The 22,689-nt window shown below is 33.9% G+C and overlaps 1 protein-coding gene across 2 annotated transcripts in view; it reads left to right on the top strand.

Annotated features, from left to right (window-relative positions):
• MMS22L (MMS22 like, DNA repair protein) overlaps positions 1-22,689 on the top strand; it is a 154,354-nt gene that overhangs the window by 28,569 nt on the left and 103,096 nt on the right. For both annotated transcript variants that reach the window (XM_001377373.4, XM_007484352.3), the window contains 5 exons: positions 1,381-1,511; positions 3,701-3,814; positions 7,332-7,508; positions 17,754-17,816; positions 21,860-21,979. In XM_001377373.4, coding sequence (XP_001377410.2) covers positions 1,381-1,511; positions 3,701-3,814; positions 7,332-7,508; positions 17,754-17,816; positions 21,860-21,979 — 605 coding nt within the window. The remainder of the gene's footprint in view (positions 1-1,380; positions 1,512-3,700; positions 3,815-7,331; positions 7,509-17,753; positions 17,817-21,859; positions 21,980-22,689) is intronic.

Genomic DNA, 22,689 nt, shown 5'->3' with positions numbered 1-22,689 from the left:
CATTTTTTAAAATTTTGAGTTATAAATTCTTTCCCCTCTCCTCCCTCCTTGAGATGGCAAGCAATCTGATATAGGTTATACATGTGTAATCATGTAAAACATATGTCCATATTAGTCATTTCTTAGAAGAAAACTCAAAACAAAACAAAAAAAAAGTGAAAAATGGAATGCCTTGATTTGCATTCAGATTCCACTTATTCTTTCTCTGGAGGCAGAAAGAGGCATTTTTCATCTTGGGTCCATTGATTTTGTCTTGAATCTTTGTATTGCTGATAATAGTGAAATCATTCACAGTTGTTCATCCTACAGTATTGCTATTACTGTATACAGTGTTCTCTTGGTTCTACTCACTTCACTGCCTCAGTTTGTGCAAGTCTTTCCAGGTTTCAGTGAATTATAATTTAAAGTAGATGAAACATTCACGGCTCTTCATAATCTGACCCTTTCTACTTTCCAGTCTTCTTATACCTTCAGCCCCAACCCACCCTGACCATGTACTTAGTGATCAAGTGGCACTGGCCTCCTCATTCCTCCTCTGAGACATCCATTTCCCAAGCTTAGCATTTTCACTAGATGTCTTTCATGCCTGGAATTTTCCCTTAATCACCAGATCCCAGCTTCCTTGACTTCCTTTAAGTTCTAACTAAAATCTTACCTTAATGTTAGTGTCTTCCCTTTGTTGATGACCAACAGTTTCCAAATAAAGTCAGTTAGATGGCACAGTGAATATAGTGCTTGGACCTGGAGTCAGGAAGACTTGAGTTCAAATCTAGCCTCAGATACTTACCAGCTTTAATTTTAACTTTAAGTTTCTTCATCTGAAAAATGGGAACAACCACGTACCTACTTTCCAGAATTGTTATGAAGATAAAATGAGATATTTGCAAAGTACTTTGTAACCCTTAAAACCTATAAAAATGCAGTGGTGATGATGATGATGATGATGAAGATGAAGATGAAGATGAATCCATTCTGTATACATAACTGTTTACATTAGATCTTTGAACTGAAGGACTTTTTGCCTATCTTTGTATCCCCAGAGCTTGACACAGGGTCTAGAATATATTAGGCATTTAATAAATGATTGTTGACTGGTTGGAGCCCTTTTAGCAACAAATATGTTAGATAACTCTGTTAAAGAATTTAGGAAAATCTATTAATTTGCAGAGCATGAAAGCACTTTTGGTAATGTTTATCAGTAATTTTGGCAAGGAATATGGTCTCAAACTGTATTTTTCTTTGCAAAGCAAAATTATATCTGCCATAGTACTTGTTAGGACCAGCTGACAATGAATATTGTTACATTTTTCTATTAATGAAATTTTATAGGCCAATATATAGACTACTTTTTGGAATTATTTTAATTTTTTAATTTTTTAGAACAAGTTGTATATAGCCATCAGTTAATGAACATGGCTGGTGAGAATTTGACCAGTGTCAGCCTGTTTACAGAGCATTGTGAAAATCTCCTTTGTGACCTGATAAGTTTGTCAGTCAGCAGATATGCCAAGGTAATTGTATACAAGTCTCTTTCATTCATTTGACATTCTAGGACTGTTTTTTTTTTTTAATTCAGTATTTGTGTACTCCTTCCATTTGTGGGACAGAATTTAGTCCAAAGTATTTAACTTGTCAATATTACAAATTTCATGATGTTTACTAAAGTACTGCCTGACAGAACTGAATGGGGAAAATATTTATATTAAAGACCAAGTATGTTTGACTCATGATGAGATTTAATGCTACTAATTAAAACAAAAGAGCTCTTCCAACTCCCAAAAGCTAAAACAAAATTCCCGTAGTCCTGTTAGGTAGTTAACTGGACAGTTATATGAAAGGTTAAAAGGTAATTTTCCATTCAGTACTTTAGAACAGTCTTTCATGAAGACAATTTTTTTTTTTAAGAATGTTAAATATCTTTCTTTTGGCAGGTGATGAAAATAGTAGATTGAGAAAGTCTCCTTTCCCCTCTCCTCCCTTTCCCTCTATTTTCCTCCTCTTTCTCCCCCTTAACAACTCTGCATTTAACTACTTCTCACTCAACTTTCTAGATCTCTGGAGTCTATAAACTGCTGGCCAATAATGATCCTGAACAACAGTAAAACCAACATGTTATTTAATGGAAAACCTTAAAGTATCTAAACATCTAGAGTTTTGTGATTGCCACTAATGTTGAAATAAGTGAGTGTAGTCTTGTAATGATGTGTTCCTACACTGCTATCTAGTGATGAGATAAGTGAGAAGCAGTTGAACAAAGATAACTGACCAGCTTTAAGAGCTTTGGCTTGATTTATAAAAACTCTGAAGTCACTAGAGAGATCATACATTTTTTAGTATTACTGATTTTTTCTTTATTATAGTAAATCAGTAAAGTTTAATGGCCTTGATTGTTTTCATATTGCAGTCTATAATGAAAAGAACTACATTCTATTGACTTAATTTCAGGAGATGGAAGGGTCTTGGGTCTCAGATTTATAGATTGCTTTCACTTAATTTCAAAGAATAGAGATGAGATCATCACCATTGAAGTATTGAAGATTACTTAATTTTAAATCTCAAACATAAGTTTAGATCTAAGCTTTGGACAGATCAGGAATTTATTGCCCTTTTTTTTACTTAGGGTTTTTTTTTTATGGTTAGGATCTTTTATTTCTGTGGTTAAGCTTTTATTCTTGAAAGCCAATGAGCAGTAACCACACATGCTTTTTAAAGGGTAATCCACATGAATATGTTCATGCTTAAAAAGGAAATAATTCATTCTGTAATTAAATAGAAAACAGTAATATAAACCACACAAGTAAAATGCCTACTATCTGTCATGTTAAAAGAATGTCTGCCTCCTATTGATTTATAGAAATACAGGTTTATGAAACACTATAAATTTAATTATCCTACCTAAAGAGTATATATGTGCATACCTATATACTTTTGCACCACCCATAGCCATTAAAGATATTTTTATATTGCAAAAGTATTACATAATTTGGAAATCGTTGTCTTTACAAAATGCATATATTTATTTTATATAAAGTTTGTCTTTTACTGTTAGATAATGAATTAGAATTCTTTGCATCTATCCCATTCTTTTCATTAAAAGTCTTTTTTCATTTCTGAATAAATAATATTGAGGCTGATTTGATAAAAGCTTGACAGTAATGCACACTTGATCTTTTGGTTATACAATTATTTTTGCTAGGTATTAGAGATTGCTCTTAGAAGTTATTGAATGGTACATTTTGCTTCAGACTGTCCTCCCATTGGGTACAAATTTTTAAAGTTATCAAAGACAATATGGTATAGTCGTCAGAGAGTTGGCTTTGGAGATAGGATTTCCTGACACTTCTTAGCACAGTGCTTGGCACAAACCAAGCCCTTATTAAATGCTTATTAAATCCACTCGAATTGAAATGATTTCAAATCTTGTGTCTCTTATACATTGACCGTGATCTCAGCCAAGTTAGTTAACCTCTCAATGCCTCAGGCAGCTCAGCAGGACTATAAATTGCTAGGAAGGGGCAGATTTACATAGACAGGAATATCTTCTTTCTGGAGTTCCTTATACCTGTGCAGCCATAGGTCCAATCCCTATTCCTTTCAAAGTGTATTGGGAAGTCAAGAGAGTATCATATTTTTTTAAACAGGAGGAGAAAATAAATCCTACTTCTCTGTTACTGATTTTTTTTTCTTTTGCCTTCCTCAGGTTAGGCCCTCTGAAGCTGTAACAAGTCACCACTGCCCCTGCTTGTGCATCAAAGAATTGTGGGTGCTACTGATTCAACTACTTGACCACAGAAGTAAAGGATGTCACACAGAAGTAAGTTTTATAGCTCTTCTTTTGTATCTTTCATTTATTTATGATTATCTCAATGTGGATTTTTCTTGCAACAACACTGTAAGAAAGTAGGATGTTATTTATTTGATGAAGAAATGGAGGTTCACATAAATTAAGTGACTTGATTAGTCCCAGGTTATCAGCAGCAAAGCTTGAACCCAGGTTTCCTGATTATAAGTCCAGTGCTATTTTTCACCATACTGTACCATTATCCACACTATCTATGTGATCATAAGCAAGTTACTTAACCTCTCAGTTTCCCAGACAAATCTCTAAAATTGTTAGAGTAAGTGTTGGTCTGCATTGGTAGGTGTTCTCTCTAGTAGTGAAATCACAGATCCACTCTCATTTGCATTTATTTCATATTGACAATATTAATCTGTTATAATTTTAATAACATATTATGAGTTATATATTTAATGGTATTTTCTAGGTAACTTAGTCAGCTCATCTTGTAGTTTACTTATGTGATCATAAGCAAGTTGAAGTTGGATGAAGATAGTTGCTGCTGTTATGCACCACCCCCAGAGGAAGAAATAGAGAAATTTTACTAGGAATTTTGAAAGTATCCTCTTCTCTTAATCAACCATATACCTTTAAATACAATGACAGATAGTGATAGTGGAGGATGTTGAAAAATTTGTTGGAGAATATGAGATGAAGAAACAAAAGAAGTCAAAAGTTTTTGTATGCCTCCTAAACTTACTGCTGTGAGCTTAAATCATGAATACTTCTATCAGAAGGGTTTGGACGTGCCCTGAACAGCATTACAAGAGAAGAAATTGACAAAACAGCATCTTTAGGAGTCATTCTACCCATCAACTACCTATGAGGAGCCATATCATCTTTTGATTAGATTAGAAGTTAAATTTAATAACAAATTAGAAGAATAAATATAAGATAATGATATTACATGCAGGTTACTTCTGCCTGGAATCATAGCAATTTTAACCATTTTTATTATATAAAAGTATACAAATTGATTCTGATTATTATATTCTGATTATTGCTATTTCTTAGTAAAATTTAAATAGAAAATAATTTCCATAACCAGGAGTCTTTAAATCCACCTGAATTTGTGAGCTGAATTTGAGATAGTTGACCAAATATATACAAAGAAAATCTGAGCTTGAGCTAATATAATTTTAAAGGTAGTAGGTTTCACTTTCATATTTCTAAGTATGCAATTCCTAAAGGATGGAAAAGATCACAGAATATATTACTACCAAAAAGAAGCCAACTAAGGCTCACAGAATCTTAGAATCAGAAGGGAACTTGGGGTCTACCTAGTTCATCAGCCACTACCAACCCATATGACTACTTTCTCATCCCTATAAAATCTTTATAACATATGTAAATATTGAGGGTCTCTGAAAATATGAAACAGGCAGTCTCTTGTGGTTCTATGAAAAAATCTCTAGTCTCTAGTCTGAGAGGTATAGAAGTGATAAGATTTTATTTTTATTTATTACTTTTTGATTACAAAAAAAAAATTTGACCTGATAAAGCAAAATGCAGCCTGCACAAGTCTTTAACAAAATTTCTTCTATGAATCTATTATAATCATACAAAAATCCTTGATAGATGCAACCATTGAGAGAGGTTTGTTAGCTATCCTTTAATCAACTGAAATGTAAAACAGGGAAGCTGGGTTGACTACTCTTATGGAAGACGGCCTGCAGAGAGTCCAAAAGAGGAATTTCTTCTATGTGGTAGATCTCTTCATATGTCCCTGTTGATTGTATTGAGATCCAGAATACTCTTGCAGCTAGACAGTAGAATCTACAAGTACACAAAGGAGACTGGCCCAGAAAGGAAGTGGATATAAACAACGTATGTGAATGAGTGAAAGAAAAAGCATATCTTAAGCACCTGTTACCTGCTGGATACTGCACTGTCAGATCATTTACCTGCAGCCTACTGTATTAATTATTTTTATTAATTAAATTAAATTAATTTTATTTTATTTATTTATTATAATAAAATTTAAAAAATAAAAATAAATTAAAAAATAAATAAAAATTAAAAAAAATAATTAATAATAATAATAAATAAATTAAATTAATTAAAATCAACTAATTAGTTGACTGGTATAGACGCATTGGAAAAGCACTGCAGATGAATGATGAACTTGATCCTGAATATTAAGGACAACTACAATAGGCTGTCTCCCACCTTTGAGAATATATGACACCTTTAATGAGCTCATCCATTGTCTTCATACCAATATTCTCCTGATGATATTATGTGGTTGTGAAGGCTCATCATTGTAGGTAACTGAAAAGATAGTAGAAAGAAACAACGTATTGGTCCTCAGTGCTATGAAATACATTATTGTAGACATATATGACCAGAATAAGGAGATGGCCTAGTAATATATTGAGTGCAAAGGATAACAGATAGGTAGATAGCCAAAGGGTGCACTGAAATCACTGACCCTTTAAAATGCTCAGAGCAGGACCTCAAGTGTTTTTGATAGATTTTATATGAGAGATTTATAGGATGTATATAAGAAGCCCACAAGGTAAGAGGAGTAGATGAGTTTCAGTTTTCATTGGTTTAGTTTAGTACTCAAATCTGTGAATTCATAGGTCCACTGAGGATGCTTTTTGATGCAAATTGATATTCTACTCAGTTGCTGAATCTCAAAACAAGGACTTTTTATTATTACATTTCAATTGTCATAATGATCATGTTAGCATTATAAAATATCACAAACAGTGGTACGTGATGGAAAAATAACTTTGAGTCAGAAGACCTGAATTCAAGTCCTGGCTTAACATTTATTAGATATTTGACCCTGAATAAATTTCATGTATCTTCCGTAAGCTTCAGTTAGCTCACCTATAGAATGTGAATAATAGCATTTGTTTTACCTACCATTCAGGGTTCTCCTGAAGAAACCGCTACAGAAATGGATAACAACAATAATAATAATAAATAATCTTTTCCTTTGTTAGGTGACCAACACTAATTTAATTTTAATTACAGTTTTCATCTACTTGCCATGTCTGTTTTTGCAAAGTATTTGTGTTTTGAATATATGTTTATATATAGTTATATATTTCCAACAGAACTTGGTTGTTCATTGACTCAGTGGGCAAGTAAATTGGTATTTAAAAGTAACTTTCAACGTTTGGGTATTTTTGAGTTAGATAATACTGTGTACAATGCCTTGTCCACTTTTCAAACTGTAATTGTGTCTCTCTTTTTAAAATTTTAACATTCAGATCTTCACACTGTATTTTAGATGTGAACAAAATACAGTGTGTTAGTCTATGTAATTCCTATGCTGCTTGCAGCCTTTTCTTCTGTGGGAACTAGAATTTGCTTGCTTTTAAATAATGAAACCTATGATAATTTCAAAGCTTTTTCAAAGCTACTGAATGAGTGGTTTGATTCATATTTTTATGACAAATTTTATTATAAAACTCAAAATACATGATCCTAGAAGAATGTTTTTAATTTAATTGCACTTGAATCACTTCTGTTTCTATAGCCCTTTTGGAGATGGATGAATAAACTACTAAAGGATCTTTTTAAGAAGCCAAATGATACAGAACGGCCTTCTATTCCTGTTGTCCCCTCCAAGGATCCATTGGGCTTTAGTTGGTGGATTATTACTCATCTAGCTTCATTTTACCAATTTGACCGTAATGGAGTGCTAGATGAAAAGGTAATATCTTAATTCTTCTTGCTTTCATCTTGAAAGTGGATTTTAACTATAAAGTAGATGTTTTCCCTTTCTTTATCCCCTTTCATTGTGATGATTACTGAGCTGCTTTACTTGTTATTTTATGTTCATTTGTGGGATCACATAGAAGTAGAGGTTTGACTCCTCAAGTGCAGGATTTATTTGATTTTTAAAAAATCTTTGTATACATAGTGCCAGACACATAGTGGGCTTATTTTATATGCTTATTGAGTGTTTCTAAAGGGCAAAAATCTCCTTAAGTTTGAAGATTTCTTTCTTTATATTGTAAAACATACTCTAATTACAAATGTAAATACCTCAGTCAGGGAAATATTGATGTTTATGAAAAATGCTACTTGGTAAAATAATTTAAAGCCAAGGATCTGGCTCAAGTGCATAAAAGTCACCTTACCTAACATAAGATTGTAAGAGCCTCGGACTGGAGGTTTAAGTAATTTGTTAGGGATTTTGTTCTAGGCTTGCCAACCACTTAGCTGTGTAACTACAAGAAAATCAACTAAGCTCTGGACTTTAGTCTTCTAATATGCAGAAGGAAGAAATTGTACTAGATCATCACTGAGGCCTCTTCAGTCTTTTTACATGCTGTGCCAAGTACTACTGCTATAGGCACTTGGTAGTGTTAAGTACTTAAACTGGAAGGCACTGGCATTCCAGGAGGAAAGGATGGAAACCCTGATAGTGGCAGCCAAGGGCTCTGATAAAGCCATGGTCTAAAGGGGACAAGGAGTTCCCTATTGCTGAGGGATAAGTTTGAGCCCCTCAGCCTTTGATTTGGTAGCTTGAGTCACAGCCCCATGTTCATCAGGATATTGAGGTGACTGCTGAGGGCCTTGTCCCAAGCATCTAGAAGGAGGGGGAAGGCCTTCCTGTTGAATCTCAAGGCCCCCACCCCCACCCCCACCCCTTGTTTTTGTGTTGAATCATAGTGTTTGCAATGAAAATAATGGTAAACAGAGGCAACAGAGTTCTGAGCATGAACAATTTATCAACAAGGCTAGCAGTTGCCAATAAATAGGTCCAAGGCTTCTCAGTAACCAAGGACCACTCTAATAGTCTGGCAATTCTTTTATAGTCATAAAAAGGGTAATAACAAAAGGTTAAAAAAAATAACCGGGTGCATTAATTACAAGTCAAAAGGTCAAAATCATAAGATCTATAGTAACCTGGGTACAATTGGGTCTTAAAGGGCATGCCTAGGGCAGCACTATGAGTGTTATTGAGTAATGATTAGAAGAATCATGCTGTTTGCACAACTTTGGAAAACATCAAGTTGAATTTACTAGAAGTCAGCACTTCATATAGAGCAGGCTTGACCTTTCTCTTGAGCCTGTTTCCCCCAAAATGAATGGTGAGTGAAATTACAAGAAGGAAGACGACACAAGGAAGGAATTTAAGCTCACTGAGGCCAATGACTAACACTTAACAAAATGGAGGAGATGATCCATTTTAATGTCATAACGGTATAGCACTTCTCAGGATAGCAGTCCAGCTCCTGGATGATGGGTCCCTGTTTGGAACCTTGGTCCATGAAGCAGAAGGAAGGGGTCTCTCCCATTGGGGCATGTGTAGGGAGTAGCAGTGATATTCTTCTCTGTCCGTGGAGGTACAAAAACCTCTCAATTAGTGGTTAATGGACTAAAGGTACCTGTGACTCTGTGTTAACTTGTCCATCTACCTGGCTTATTTGGATCCTGATAAGAAGAAATGAATGTTTTTAAATTAATTAAAAACCCTTACCTCTTGTCTTAGAATTAATAATAAGAATTGTTTCCAAGAGAGAAGTGCAATAAGGGCTAGGCAAACCAAGGTTAAGTAAGTGACTTGCCCAGGATCATATAGCCAAGAATTGTCTGAGGCCCGATTTGAACCCAGGATCTCCCATCTCAAGGCTTGGGGTTCTGTCTGCTGAATCACTTGGCTGTCCCTAGAAGGGATCACTTTTAAGAGCCATAGTTGGAGGTTTCTTAGAGGTTCACTGATCCTTTACCCCTAATGGTTGGTAAGCCATAGTGGTGACAGAGGTAGTCTGCACAGTAACAGGGAGACCCATTTGAAGAGAAGGGGGAAGAAGGGCAGATCCCGGAGGAGATCATCCAAGGATTCAAGTAATTCCTGATAGAGAAAGACGGGCTCTCAGGAGAGCATTCAAGAGTGGAAGACAGTCAGACAGTCCAGGGATGGACAGTGATTGCTCTGCCAGCTGGTGGATTTAGAATGGCTTGCATAGGGTTTTTATGGGTTGTTCTCCCAGTTGTCTTTCCAGATTGGAGGTGGGCTTTCCTCTTTACCTCAGAATGAACAGAGGCCATTTATTCCTGAGTGTCTGAGCCTTCAGACCTAGGGTGTGTGGTCACCTGAATAATGACCTCTGATCAGGATGGTAGCTTATCAGAATAATATGAGGTGAAGCCAGTGCATGGACATTTTAGTAAAGTAGCTAATATATTTGCTTAGCAACTTAAAACTGCTTTACAAGCCATAGTTACAAGTTAGGACCCAGATATTGATATAAAGTTTAGGAGACATTAGAAACTTATACAGTTTTTAAAGAGTCATACAGAGACATTTTCAGTATACTTACATTGCTTTAAAGATAATCTTATTTGATAAAAAAAATATTTTTTTGGTCAGTACAAGCATTTTTTAATTGAAAACCCCAAAATATCTTATCAACCCATAAATGGGTTATTAGTTTGAGACCTTCTTTAAAATAGTGGATAGGGAATTTTGTTTTTTTTAACCCTTACCTTCCATCTTGGAATCAATACTGTATTGGTTCCAAGGCAGAAGAGTGGTAAGGGCTAGGCAATGGGGATCAAGTGACTTGCCCACCGTCACACAGCTGGGAAGTGGCTGAGGTCACATTTGAACCCAGGACCTCCCGTCTTTAGTCCTGACTCTCAATTCACTGAGCTATCTAGCTGCCCGCAGGGGATAGGGAATTTTTAAGCAATATTTTGATGATTTTTATGATGAAAAGAACCAGAGAAAAATGTTTAGAGTGTTGGTCAAGGCCTCTTGTGAGGATTTATAGAAAGATATGAATAAGAATCTCATAAGATGAGAAGATGCAGAACTGTGTTCTACAGGTAAGCAGTACAGTGGATTTGAAGTTATGATGATATGAATTCAGATCCTGCCTTAGGTACTCTAGCTGTTTGACTCTGGACAAGGCCCTTAACCTCTTATAGCCTAAATTTTTTATCTCTAAAATGGGGACAATAATAGCACCTATCTCAATGGGTTGTTGCAAGGATTAAACAAGTTCAAGTGTTTTGCAAACCTTAAAGTTCTATATAAAGGCATTATTGGTATTATTACATCTATAACAATATCTTGGTTTTAGATATATAATCCATCTTAGTTTTGTCTGCCAGCTACTTATAAAAGTAGATATATCTGAGGTCATCCTGTTTACCTCTCTTCCATTTAGTTAGATGGCTATTAAAATCTGTAATGAAAATTTTTATTTCATATCCATAACTCCTTAAAAGAGAGAGATGTCAGGAGTACTAGAGGCAGTTATTTCGTACTTTTCACTTTGACCCTTATGGAACAGTTTTTGATAGTTTTGTTTGGTTTCTTTAGCAGAATTCTTCCTTGTGACTAGGTGAGCCAATGGTAACAGGAAGGATTATTCTTTGACTTTGAGAGTTAGTTTATGATTGTTCATTTGCAAGTTTGGAGGCTATATATGCTAAAAGCATTCTAGCTGCCATCTATCTGTGTTTCTATTTGTTTATCAATCTATCTAAGCTAACTACTTAGTCTCTCTCTCTCTCTCTCTCTCTCTCTCTCTCTCTCTCTCTCTCTCTCTTCCCTCCTATCTCTTCACATACTCTCTTTCCCATCTCTCACACTTTCTGTTCCTGTGTCTCTCTGTATCTCCCCATCTCTCACTGTCTGTCTCTGTCTCTCTGTCTCTCTCTGTCTCTAACTCTCATCCAGACCTGTCATTTCATTGATGAAGGGATCTCCTGGTGAAGAAATTCAAATCTTCCTACCATTTCAGACCAATGATTCTACGATTTAGTCTTAGAAAATTGCCTGAGATAAAATCCACAATGTGGATTTGAATACAGGTCTTTCTGACTCTGAGTTGCTCTGTCATTATATGATGCTTCGCATTCCCTCCCTTTTTTGAAAATCAGGATATTTCCCCACTTCTAGGCTTGCACTTTCTCCGGCACAGGTAATAGTCGAGGTTCAGGATTTGCTCCTCCAAGTTCTTTCAATACAGTAAAATATAGCTTGTCTTTGCTAAATGATTTTAGGCTACTAAGCTTTTTGGCAGATGAAATAATACATATGAAGTACTTAATAAACCTTAAAGTATTATTTAAATTATCCTCAGACGCTTAGTTAGCAAGCATTTATTAAGCATTTATTATGTGCCAAACACTATGCTAAGTATGTACTGAGGATGAAAAACTGGCAAAAACAGTGCTTGCTTTTAAGAAACTCACATTCTAGTTGGAGAGACAACATGTTAGACACATATGAGATGTTTAAAAAGCAGATGAAATTAATCCAAAAGGGAAAGCAGGATCAAGAAGGGCCTCCTATAGAATTTAAGAGGTGGAGGTGAGGGGGCAAAGCATTCCAGGTATGGGCACAGCCCAGAATTGAAAGGTGGAGTGTCTCATGAAAGCAACAAAAAGAAGGTTCATGGGGACAAGTTATCTCATATTTTGATTCCCAGGCAACCATTTTTTGTTCTATTTTTTCTAGTCTGAAAATTATTCTCCTTGGTAGAGAATATAGAAACAAGATAGAGACTAAAGCAAATTTTACTTATCTCTATTATTGCTGGTAATTTCCCCATCAACTCCAATCCCCTTCATCCCTTGATCTTCATTGCTTCTAGCATAAATGGGGGGAGAGTCACTTTTTCTAATGTCTTCTGAACTTATTGCAAACCTCAGCTCTTCTGGTCTTTAACTTTCCTTCTGACCTTGGTTCTTATCTGATCATGGGATTTAGAGCTGGAAAGACTTGTAAGACATCATCTTTAATTCAGGGGATTCTTAAACATTTTTGCATGTCACAACCTTTTTGGCAGTCTGGTGAAGCCTGTAGACTTCTCAGAATAATATGTATATATAAAAACCCTTACCTTCCTTCTTGGAATCAATACTGTGTATTGGTTCCAAGGCAGAAGAGTGGTAAGGGCTAGGCACTAGGGGTTGAGTGACTTGCCCAGGGTCACACAGCTGGGAAGTGTCTGAGGTCAGATTTGAACCTAGGATCTCCCTTCCCTAGACCTGGCTCTCAATCCACTGAGCTACCCAGCTGTCCCCCAGAATAATATTTTTAAATGCATAAAATAAAATACCTAGGGTTACAGAGGATGCTAGTCATAGTCAAATTGTTAATTTTTCAATTAAAAAAAATCAAATTCCCAGACTTTAGGTAAAGAACCCATGCATGTGCTAATCCAATCTTTTGTCATTTTACAGATATGTAAATTGAGTCTTAGGTAGAGGAAGTGATTTGCCCAAAATGACACAGATAGTCTGTGACAGTATGAACAGAACTAGGATTTAAACCCTTTTCCTCTGACTCCAGATTTCTCATTTCTTTCTGAATTTACTCCTTTTTTGTACATCTTTAGTTATATACCTCCCATCTATTGTGAGGGGATGATAGAAAGGAGAACAGCTAATATTGCTCTACAAAGCTATTTCTGTATCAGTTTATGAGAAGATTTTAAGTGACTTTCTCCCTGAATAAATAAGGAAATCAGTTACCTAGATTTTGATAATTATCATGATAGCTAGAACTTATATAGCTCTTTAAAGTTTGCAAAGCTCTTTACAAATACTATCTTGTTTGATACTCATACTTACCCCCTTGGATGTAGGTGCTTTTATTATCCATATTTCACAGATGAAAAACCTGAAGTAGAGGTTCATTGACTTGCTCAGGGTCACTCAGGGTCACCCAGCTAGTAACTGCTTGAAGCTGAATTTAGACTTGGGTCTTCCTAACTCCAGGCCTAGCCTTCTGTCTACTATACCACCTATTTTTAGTTAATTGTGTGCAATAGGCAAAGCACTCTGATTTTGATGATGATGATAATATCTAGCATTTATATAAAGTTCTTTAAGATTTGCAAAGCATTTAAAAAATATTATCTCATTGATTCCTGAACATAGTCCTGGGAGGTAGATCCTGAGTTATTATCATTTTACAGAAGAGGAAACTGAGGTACACAGAGTGAGATTAAGTGACTTTCCTAGTAAATAGGTAGTAAATGTGTGAGGATTAATTTGAACTCTAATATTCCTGACTTCAGGTCCATCATTGTATCCACTACACCTAGGTGTTGAAGACATAGAAGACAGTCTTCTGATGCACTGTTTGAAGTAAGAGTAACTTTTAAGTGACCTGGATACCTTTTATTTAATTTTCAGTTAAATAGTAACAACTGCAGATGTGCTTTTTTTTTGGGGGGGGGGGAGATTGCCTGTATTTGTCATCATTATTAATAGTATAACTAATTTATTCTGATTCAGCAATTGACTAGGCACTAATCTTTTATGGCCCTGAATTTGCTCTTTAAATGGGAAACCTAGTGTGGATACCTTTTTTTCCCCTAACAAACAATGACATTTTAGTAGTTATCCAAATACTAGAATTTGGCAGATTAAAATCACAGAAAAAGGAGGTGGCCATGGTAGAGTGGAAAGTGCAAGGTATTTTAACGAGTTGGAGCTGGGTCTGAGTCTGGTATTTTTTCTTCCTGTATAACTTTGGGAAAGTAATTTTACTTCTTAAGGCCTCAGTTTTTTCATCTGTAAAATGAAGGGAGTTGACCTCTTAGGTTTTTTCCTGGCTTATAATCTTCTGATTCTTTGAAGAATAAAGGTGAAAGATTTTCCTTTAATGCCATTGAATCTAAATATTAGGTTAAGTGTTAGAAGTCAAACAGAATATGACAGAATTTCCTCTTTTATATTTAGTAGAAGCAGACATATCTTAGTCCATTCTTTCAAAGAGATTAGCTTGGGTCTTGGAGATAATTGGCTCATTTTGTTATCAGTATCTTGAAATTCTTCAAATTCTATTTTTTCTGGATTTAACACATTCAAGTATAAAAAGGAAATGATTATACAGTAAACATTCTTTATGCTACTAAACAGTAATCTGGTGGAAGGAGGATGATATGAAGTAATAATGGTTATTCATATATTCTTCAGGGGAAAAAATGCCTCTGGTCTTGTTTCATCCATGGAGGTGTTTCAATTTTTTAATGTGGACTGCTTTGCCCTAGAGGTTAATGTGAAATCTTTACATTCTAAATAGGTTTTCAGCTGTGGTTAGTTATTTTTTTATTTTATAAGTTCCCATAACTTGGACATTTCCTATATATATATATATTGAAACCAGAAAACTGTAGCCAATTTCTCAGTATAAAAATATAAGGAAACTTTGGTGTCTCATTCTTCATACTTCAGGTTTTAGATTTATCATACATCTCTGTTTAATGCTTCTCTCTTCTCTTAACCCAGACCCAGAGCATGTTATCCTCTCAAAATCCTGCTCATCTATTTTAAAACCAAATGGAGTGTAAAGAGGAAAATTCACCACTTTTGAACATTGCAGGGGTCAGTTTTAACGCTGCTTTCTCTGTCCAGACCACAGAGAGAATTATTCAGGGCTAGGTGATATTCTTCTTGGAAATGTCTGAAATGAATACTGGATAAAAGATGCAAAATGTAACCCTGAAAGGAGAGTAGAGCCATTCTCCCATATAGACTAGAAATGGAGGGCAAGGGAAGATTCATTTTATTTTCCAGGTAGAGATACAACTTATGCAAGACCTTAAGTGTGTTTCTCAGTTGCAGCTTTTATAGCAGCCTTGGAAGTACAAAACATCACTTCAAGTGGGTGGTTCCATAATAATTTTATACCCCTTGGAAGCCAGTTAGTCATAATTTTACATGTAGAACAAATACTATTGCTATGGGAAACTGAGTTAAAACTGCCTCCTCATTCCTATTCCCTAAAAAAGAGAATTTACAGCTGATACTTTTTCTGTCCTTTATACATACTCTGTTTTGCAATGACCCAGATGCTAGTTTCTTGAAATTAGAATGATACTTGGCTATTTTGAATGTTAGCTTTTACACATCATCTGTCTGTTTTTACTAGACAAGATGTTTGTATTACATCTGCAGAGTTCTAATTAGTGGAATAATGCAGCTTGGGGGAGGCATTAGAAATTTTATCAGTAAATATTGAAAAATGGGATAGAAGCATTTAGTTAAATTTAACTAAATGCTTAAATGTTTCTATCCTGGTCTACAGATTCTACTCAGTTAAATTATTAACTGTGCCATCCTCATTGTTACATACCCTATGCCATTGCCATCTCATGTTTTCCTTGTAAAAATGTTGATTATTGTCTGATAATTGCTAGAGCTTTTATTATTTCAGTGCACAAATACATTTTTCAAAATTTAACATTTCTTCTTGACTAAAATAAATACCCAAATTAAGCCACAGTTGTACCTGCTAAAGGTTTATGTGAAATGTATTTTAAAAATAACAAGTAATAACTAACTTAAGTCAGCCATGTAAATGAGCTTGGGCCTCAATATTTTTGCTTTTTCTCTTTATGTCCAGTGTATAATTTCTGCTCCCATTTACTCTCTGTCAGTACAGACTGCTAATGTCTGGAATCTTGCTTTAGTTTGAGTTGGTCAGAAGCTACCTACTTTTGTCTTATGAAAAAATGATCTAGAAATCTCAGCTGTCTAGACTATAACAAAAAACCAAGAAGTAAGCATGCACATTTTGAAAAAAAACAATCTATGAGCAATTAAAGATATTTCACAAAGTCCTTACAATGTAGCACCCTTTACAGCCTATTTATTCCTATTTTAGACACACCTTCAACAAGTTTGACTATCTTAATTTCTCAGCCCACAGTAGACCAGCAGCAATTTAGAAGGGGCAAGGCTTTGGGAGACAGTTGTAATATCAGAAGACAAGAAGTCTTCTAATAGTAAGTGAGCAGAAAGAAAAACTTAAAAACAGACTCCAATTCAAAAATAACAATAGTCTGTTCTACTTGAGTATACCCTGGTCCTGTAGCATAGTCTAGTAATTAATGTTTATATCAGTGACCTTAAGCCATCAAGAAAAAACTGAATTATATTTATTGTATCCTATTTAAGAATCCAAGAGTGCATTAGATGTTTCGTATTTTAGATCACAGACAGATTCTTCACATTTAACTGAAACAAATTTTGCTTGTAAAAGGGCATATCTTTGTCCAATTTCTGGTCAGGTTTTACGAGTAGTCTAAGTAGTCCATATCATAAATAAATAATGGCTGAAATTGTCATTGGTTCAATGCCTCATTTAAGATGAATTGGATTTTGGTGTTGCTGTTAAAGCAAAGAATAACTTTGTTCCTTGCCTTCTATGTCTTCTTTTTTATTAAAGTTTTGTTCTTTTCACCTTGAAGAAATGAAGATAGAGGCATTAAATATGCATATAAACATCTTTATCATATTTTGTCCCAAGTCTATTTCTTTCAGTAACTGAGACTGTAACACCATTTAATTATAAATAGTCAGTATTAAAATCCAACCATTGTAAACTGTTTAAGTGCCTTGAGGTGTGGCATGTGCCAGATTAAACAAACTTTTTAGTTGACAGTTTGACTCCAATTTCATGTAGCAATTTCATTGATGTGAATCAATCATGAAGTTTTTGTTTGATCCAAATCCAAGTGTGGAATGATCTAATTATTTTTAGAAAAATACAGATCCTTTTTGGGAGAGCAATTTTTCAGCCAATGCAATTGTATAGTTAGCTATTGGAAAGTTTCATATATACATTCAAATTTGACATTTAGCAGAGATCAAAATATTTTTGTGTTATTAGAAGGATTAAATAAAATTCAAAAATAACATAATTCCTTACTCAGTGAGGGTTATGGTTTTGTTTCAGAATAAAATCTCACGGTTAGTAATTTTTTCCTCCTTTTGATTCTGTCATGTATGAATATGACATGATAGGGGAAAATATCAGATACACATAGGAATGTTTCTTCCATTGATGTTGTACTGAATTCTGTGGTAATAGAAATCTTTTTAAAAATAATAAGTTACTTTCCCTGCCCTAGTTTTAAATATATATATTATAAAAAATAGTGATTTCTTTGTTTAAAGTTTTTTTTTTTCTTTCCAGAAACAAATGAATTCAAATTGGAATTTTGTAGAGGAATTGCTGAAAAAGTCAACAAATGTTCAGGTATGTATATTCAGTAGCATGAAAAAATATTAGCATGTTAAATTCTTCAATATCACATGGCATACATGCAGAAGAAAATACAAAACAAAGCCAACTTTTGGTTATTATAATTGAGCATACAGATGTTCTTGATTTTTTGTTTGTTTTTGCCAAAGTGAGGCTGGTGCTTATGAGATTAGTAACTACCCTTTAAAGATTTTTATTCTTGACACTTAAGTTGTCAGATAAAGGATAAAGATAATTATCCCAGTTGGCTATTTTGACAAGATATATTCAAAATAAGGACTAGATGCTAAGAAACTGTAAGCCATACATTGAATGTGTGGATATCAAGTCTAGGAGACATGATGGGCGAAGATAGTAGCATTGAAAATTCAGCTATATCCTCATCACAGCAGGAAGGTGACTTGCCTTGCTGAGCAATTTGTCTTACAGGCTTGAATCATACTCTTACTGATAAGGTTCTAGTTTCTGAGCACTCATTTCATACCTTATCATTTTTCTTTCTGCAGAGCTGTTAATGCAGTGCTTCATGGCCCAGAGGTCAGACTTGACCTCCTTTTAAAGTGGTTTTAAATATGCTGTTCATCACATTTTTAAACATGTTGCATTGTAGCTCTGTAAATTTGTTCTTAAGTTTCATGGTATAATTTATGTTTTGTGTAATGCCTTTGAGAAAATTAAAGAAATGAATGTTGTTTTTATTTGTGTAAGAAATCGTTTAGCCACTAAGAAATAAAGACTTTTTAAAATCTCTGAGAGAAATAAAGCAGAAATGTGGTAGTTTAGGCTGTTTTCAACCACTACTTTGAAAATCAAGTCTGTGAAACTCAGCTTAATATCTTATTTTGAGACTTTGAAGAACCCTCTTGCATTGTGTACATAAATTCTTTTAAAAATTAATATTTCACCAGACGAATATATAAGTATATTTAGTTGTAGCACAGATCTATTAATTATGTAGGTGAGAGCTCGGATGGAATATTAAAGAATCCTCTACTTGGAACGAAAGAAATACTGCTTTTTTTTTTAAACAATTTTCCTGTAAGACTTGCTATAAGTTTTTGTTTTTAAAAATGTTACTCATATTTTATCATATGTATATATTCCCATGGCCTCCCATTATATTCCCCCAAAGTTTTTTTTTTCAGTTTATATCATCTTGATTTTGAACATTTAAAATTCCCCTTATGTACTAATCTGGTTTTTAGCTTTTATTTTAAGACTCTTGGGAATTATTGGCATGTGATCATTGTGTCATTTATATCAAGTAGTAAGCAAGTTTCCTTAATAATGGCTCAAGGGATCTTTTTTGTGGTATTTGTTGTTTTGTTTTTACTATAGAATGGCTTTCATTTAAAACCAAAGGAAAGGCTTTTTTTCAAAAAATTAGATTTTGTCACTACTTTGTTGTGACGTATAAGGGCAATAGATAAGAACTTCTTAGAGATTATTTGTTTTGGTCTTTTAAGTAGTATGGGTTTTCTAAGTATTTCTTAGAAATTTTGAAATAGATAAAAACAGATATCCTGATGAGGAACAAAAAATCTAAATATATTATATGTGACAACAGGAAAAACAGTATATAATCATCCCTGCCTTATAGCAATAGTATTATTTTTACTAAGATTGTAAATCACTTTCTATCATTCTTTTAGTGATTTATTATTATTATTTTCCTTTAGAATATGACTACCTAAGTGTTGCTTTTTTTCCCCCTAAGGAAAGGCACTATATCGACCATGAAAAAAAGATTTTCCTCAGTTGGAATGTCTAATAATATAATAAAGCTTTTATTGACGCTGCTGGATTTTACTTTTATAATACTATATTTTTTCTAATGGTGAGAGTCAGAGCTAGTTCTGTAGCATACTATGTAATTCCTTTTTGTGGACATGAGGATGTTAGATTTTTTTTAGGATAGCTTATACAGTAAATATTTCTTTATGAAACTAGAGCCAACACAAAGCAAGATTTTTTACTCATTCAAACTGTGTAATATCTTCCATTTCCTAATATTTAGGAAGATTAAGCCCCTTTCTCCAATACTATCTCAATTTTATCATGCCTTGCATTGTGTCAAATCATATTCCATAAGTAATATAGAACAACTTGCTGGTGTTCTCGAAACCAATTTTGTGGGTTCAGTAGGTGGTCATAAAGAATAAATAATATGTTTAGATAGAAGTATCATTTTGATTATATCTGTTTTTCTTCCCACTGAGATAAATTAAAATCTGACCGCCCTCATATTCTGACTTGATCTCCAACAGTGAAACAGTCCATTTATAGTCTTAAAAAAACACCCCAAATGTACAATAGTCTTAAGATAAAGTTGATATGATCTTGAAAGCAGTATTAATTAAGCAAACAATATTTTTCAAATCAGAGAGGTACTGACTTTTACTGAGCATCAGTAATAAACTGTGTATCATTGGATTTTGCTTACCAAAGTAAAGATGAAAAAGGTACTGTTTTTAACCTTTGTGAAAACTAAAATAAATAGCCCTTTTTAATCAGCTGTATTGAGAATGATGTGGGAAAAAGAGAATTAGATTGTGTGCTGTATCAACCTTACAATATCATAATTTTTAATTTTTGCAAAAAAGAACTTTTATGTTTGATTTTTCTTTTTCTTCCTTAAGTTCACTGAAAAAAAGTACATATTTTATAGGCAATCAGCAAGAATTTTACAGAAGGGGTTATTAAGCTCATCTCCTTGCCTCAAAAAAGGGACATTCCATGATGAATGAGTGCTATTCCTATTTTTAATTTCAGGGAGAAAACTCCTCCAAATTTTTTGGTAAATTAATATTTCATCAGGTTTTTCTGATTCTAGAAATAATATTCTTTCCATCATATTAAGATCTAGAGATACTATTCATAATTGAATTTAATTTGTGAATGTAGAATATACATTATGGAGGCAAAATAGTTGATGGAAAGAATACTAAATTTGGGATCTGAGTTCTTTTGCTCCATTCTCAATCTTGGTTCCATATGATCTTGGTTAAGTCATTTAATATCAATTTCTTTCTCTAAAATAAAAGATTGAATTTACATGGCCTTCCTGTTTTTCATCCATGATTCTGAAAAAAGACTACATCCCATTTTTAAGTATCCATACATTTATGGAATCTTAAACTTCATAATTAAACGCCTAGACTTTGAGATGTAGAATTCCACAGCAGTGTCCAGTATCAGTCATTCAAAATATGAGCCAATGCAGCTAGAGAGTAAGTAGCATATGTAATGTTTTTACCCCTTTTTCTTAGTTTTAATATAGATGTTAATCCTTCATATTTTGTGCAACCCAACTGATCTTTTTGTTTTAAAAATGAGTAGCTATTGTCCTGTAGTGAGTTTGGTTAATTCCTTAGGATGATTATCAAATGAGATAATACAGGTTAGGACTTTGTAAACCTTAAAGTACTATGTAAATATTATTATTATTAGTTATTAGTAAGCTTAATAGAGATCTGTGGGTTTGAATTCATCTGGATTATTAGAACATCTTTCATTACTTCTTCCCTTATTCTGTCTTGTTTCAGTCAGCTAACAGACATTAAGAATTTACTATGTGTTTTGTTGCATTCTCTCCTGTAGATTGACTAATTTCGTTTCCTCATCTACTCCACACATAGACTATTTTAAAATTTTTGAATGGAAATTCTGATTATTTCCTTTATATTAGTGATTATTTAATAGCTTCTAAGACTAATAGAAAGGCATTTGGCCTCATTGACATTTTATTGTCAAAAAATGAAATGGATATGATTAAGTGTTTGTGAGTCTTTATATTTTCTTCAGTCATTTGTCTCTGGAGTTGCAGTGTATTATCAAATGATAATGCTTTTGTGATCAGACTCTATTTCCTAGCTTACCACTCCACCTTCATGGCTTTTTGTTGATGAAAAGAAGATAACCAGTAATAAGGTTTGTAGAGAAAATTATTCCATAGCAACCTTTGTACTTGAAATGACAGTATATGTTAATGTTTAAAAGCATGGCTTGTATATAATTGAATGTTTCTCTTTTATTAGGATGGCATATTAGAAGAACAAGTGCGCATGTATATTCATTGTTGCTTGACATTGTGTGGTTTTTGGAACCCCAACATTCAGATTGTTACAATTTTGTGGGACTACTACAGTAAGAATCTGGTGAGTGAGCAGATCTAAGAGATTGGTCCTCCTAGTTGAGGGATATTTACATATTCTTTGTGCACTTAATAACTATTTCAGGACATTGAAATGTTAGTATTTGTTAAACATAGATTGAAGCATTTGGGGAATAATTTGGTAGTCATAAAAACCATTTAAACTTCATTTTATTTAAACTTAAACAATTTAAATTTGATTTCCCAGAAGGGGAAAGCTTTAGTCTTCCTTTATTCAGTGGATTAGTTTTAACCAAAGCAGAAATGTTCTCACCAGTATAAGATATTTATTCATACACATTTTATGTCTGCTAAGAACACTTTTGAGTCTAGATCAGGCTAACAGAAATGGAGAAATGCTTTTCTCTGTAGCTTATAGCCCAACAAATTTGCTCCAGACATTCTTCTTCTTGGTGTTCTAGTTGTTATATTTTACTTTCAAAGTTATTTAATAAGGGGTGTGTGCTCATAGCTCCTTTGGCCTTAGATGGAGAACAGAAGAGGCAGGAAGGTTATTTAGTATAGTGTGAAAGAGACTGATGTGACACCTTAATGCTTATTTTTTTCCCCATTGGTCTGAGCAAGTTTTTAAACTGGTGACCTCTATTCATATTGCTTCTCTGAGAGTCTTGGACATTTCATTATATTTTATTACTGTTGCGAGATGGGGTCAATCTCTTATTCTTCATAGACCTGAGTGTGTTTTGCAGTTTG

The sequence above is a fragment of the Monodelphis domestica genome, chromosome 2, assembly GCF_027887165.1.
Source record: "Monodelphis domestica isolate mMonDom1 chromosome 2, mMonDom1.pri, whole genome shotgun sequence".
In the NCBI taxonomy this organism is placed as follows: domain Eukaryota; kingdom Metazoa; phylum Chordata; class Mammalia; order Didelphimorphia; family Didelphidae; genus Monodelphis; species Monodelphis domestica.
Note: the sequence above shows the minus strand (reverse complement) of the source record. Positions and strands in the feature narration are given on the sequence as shown.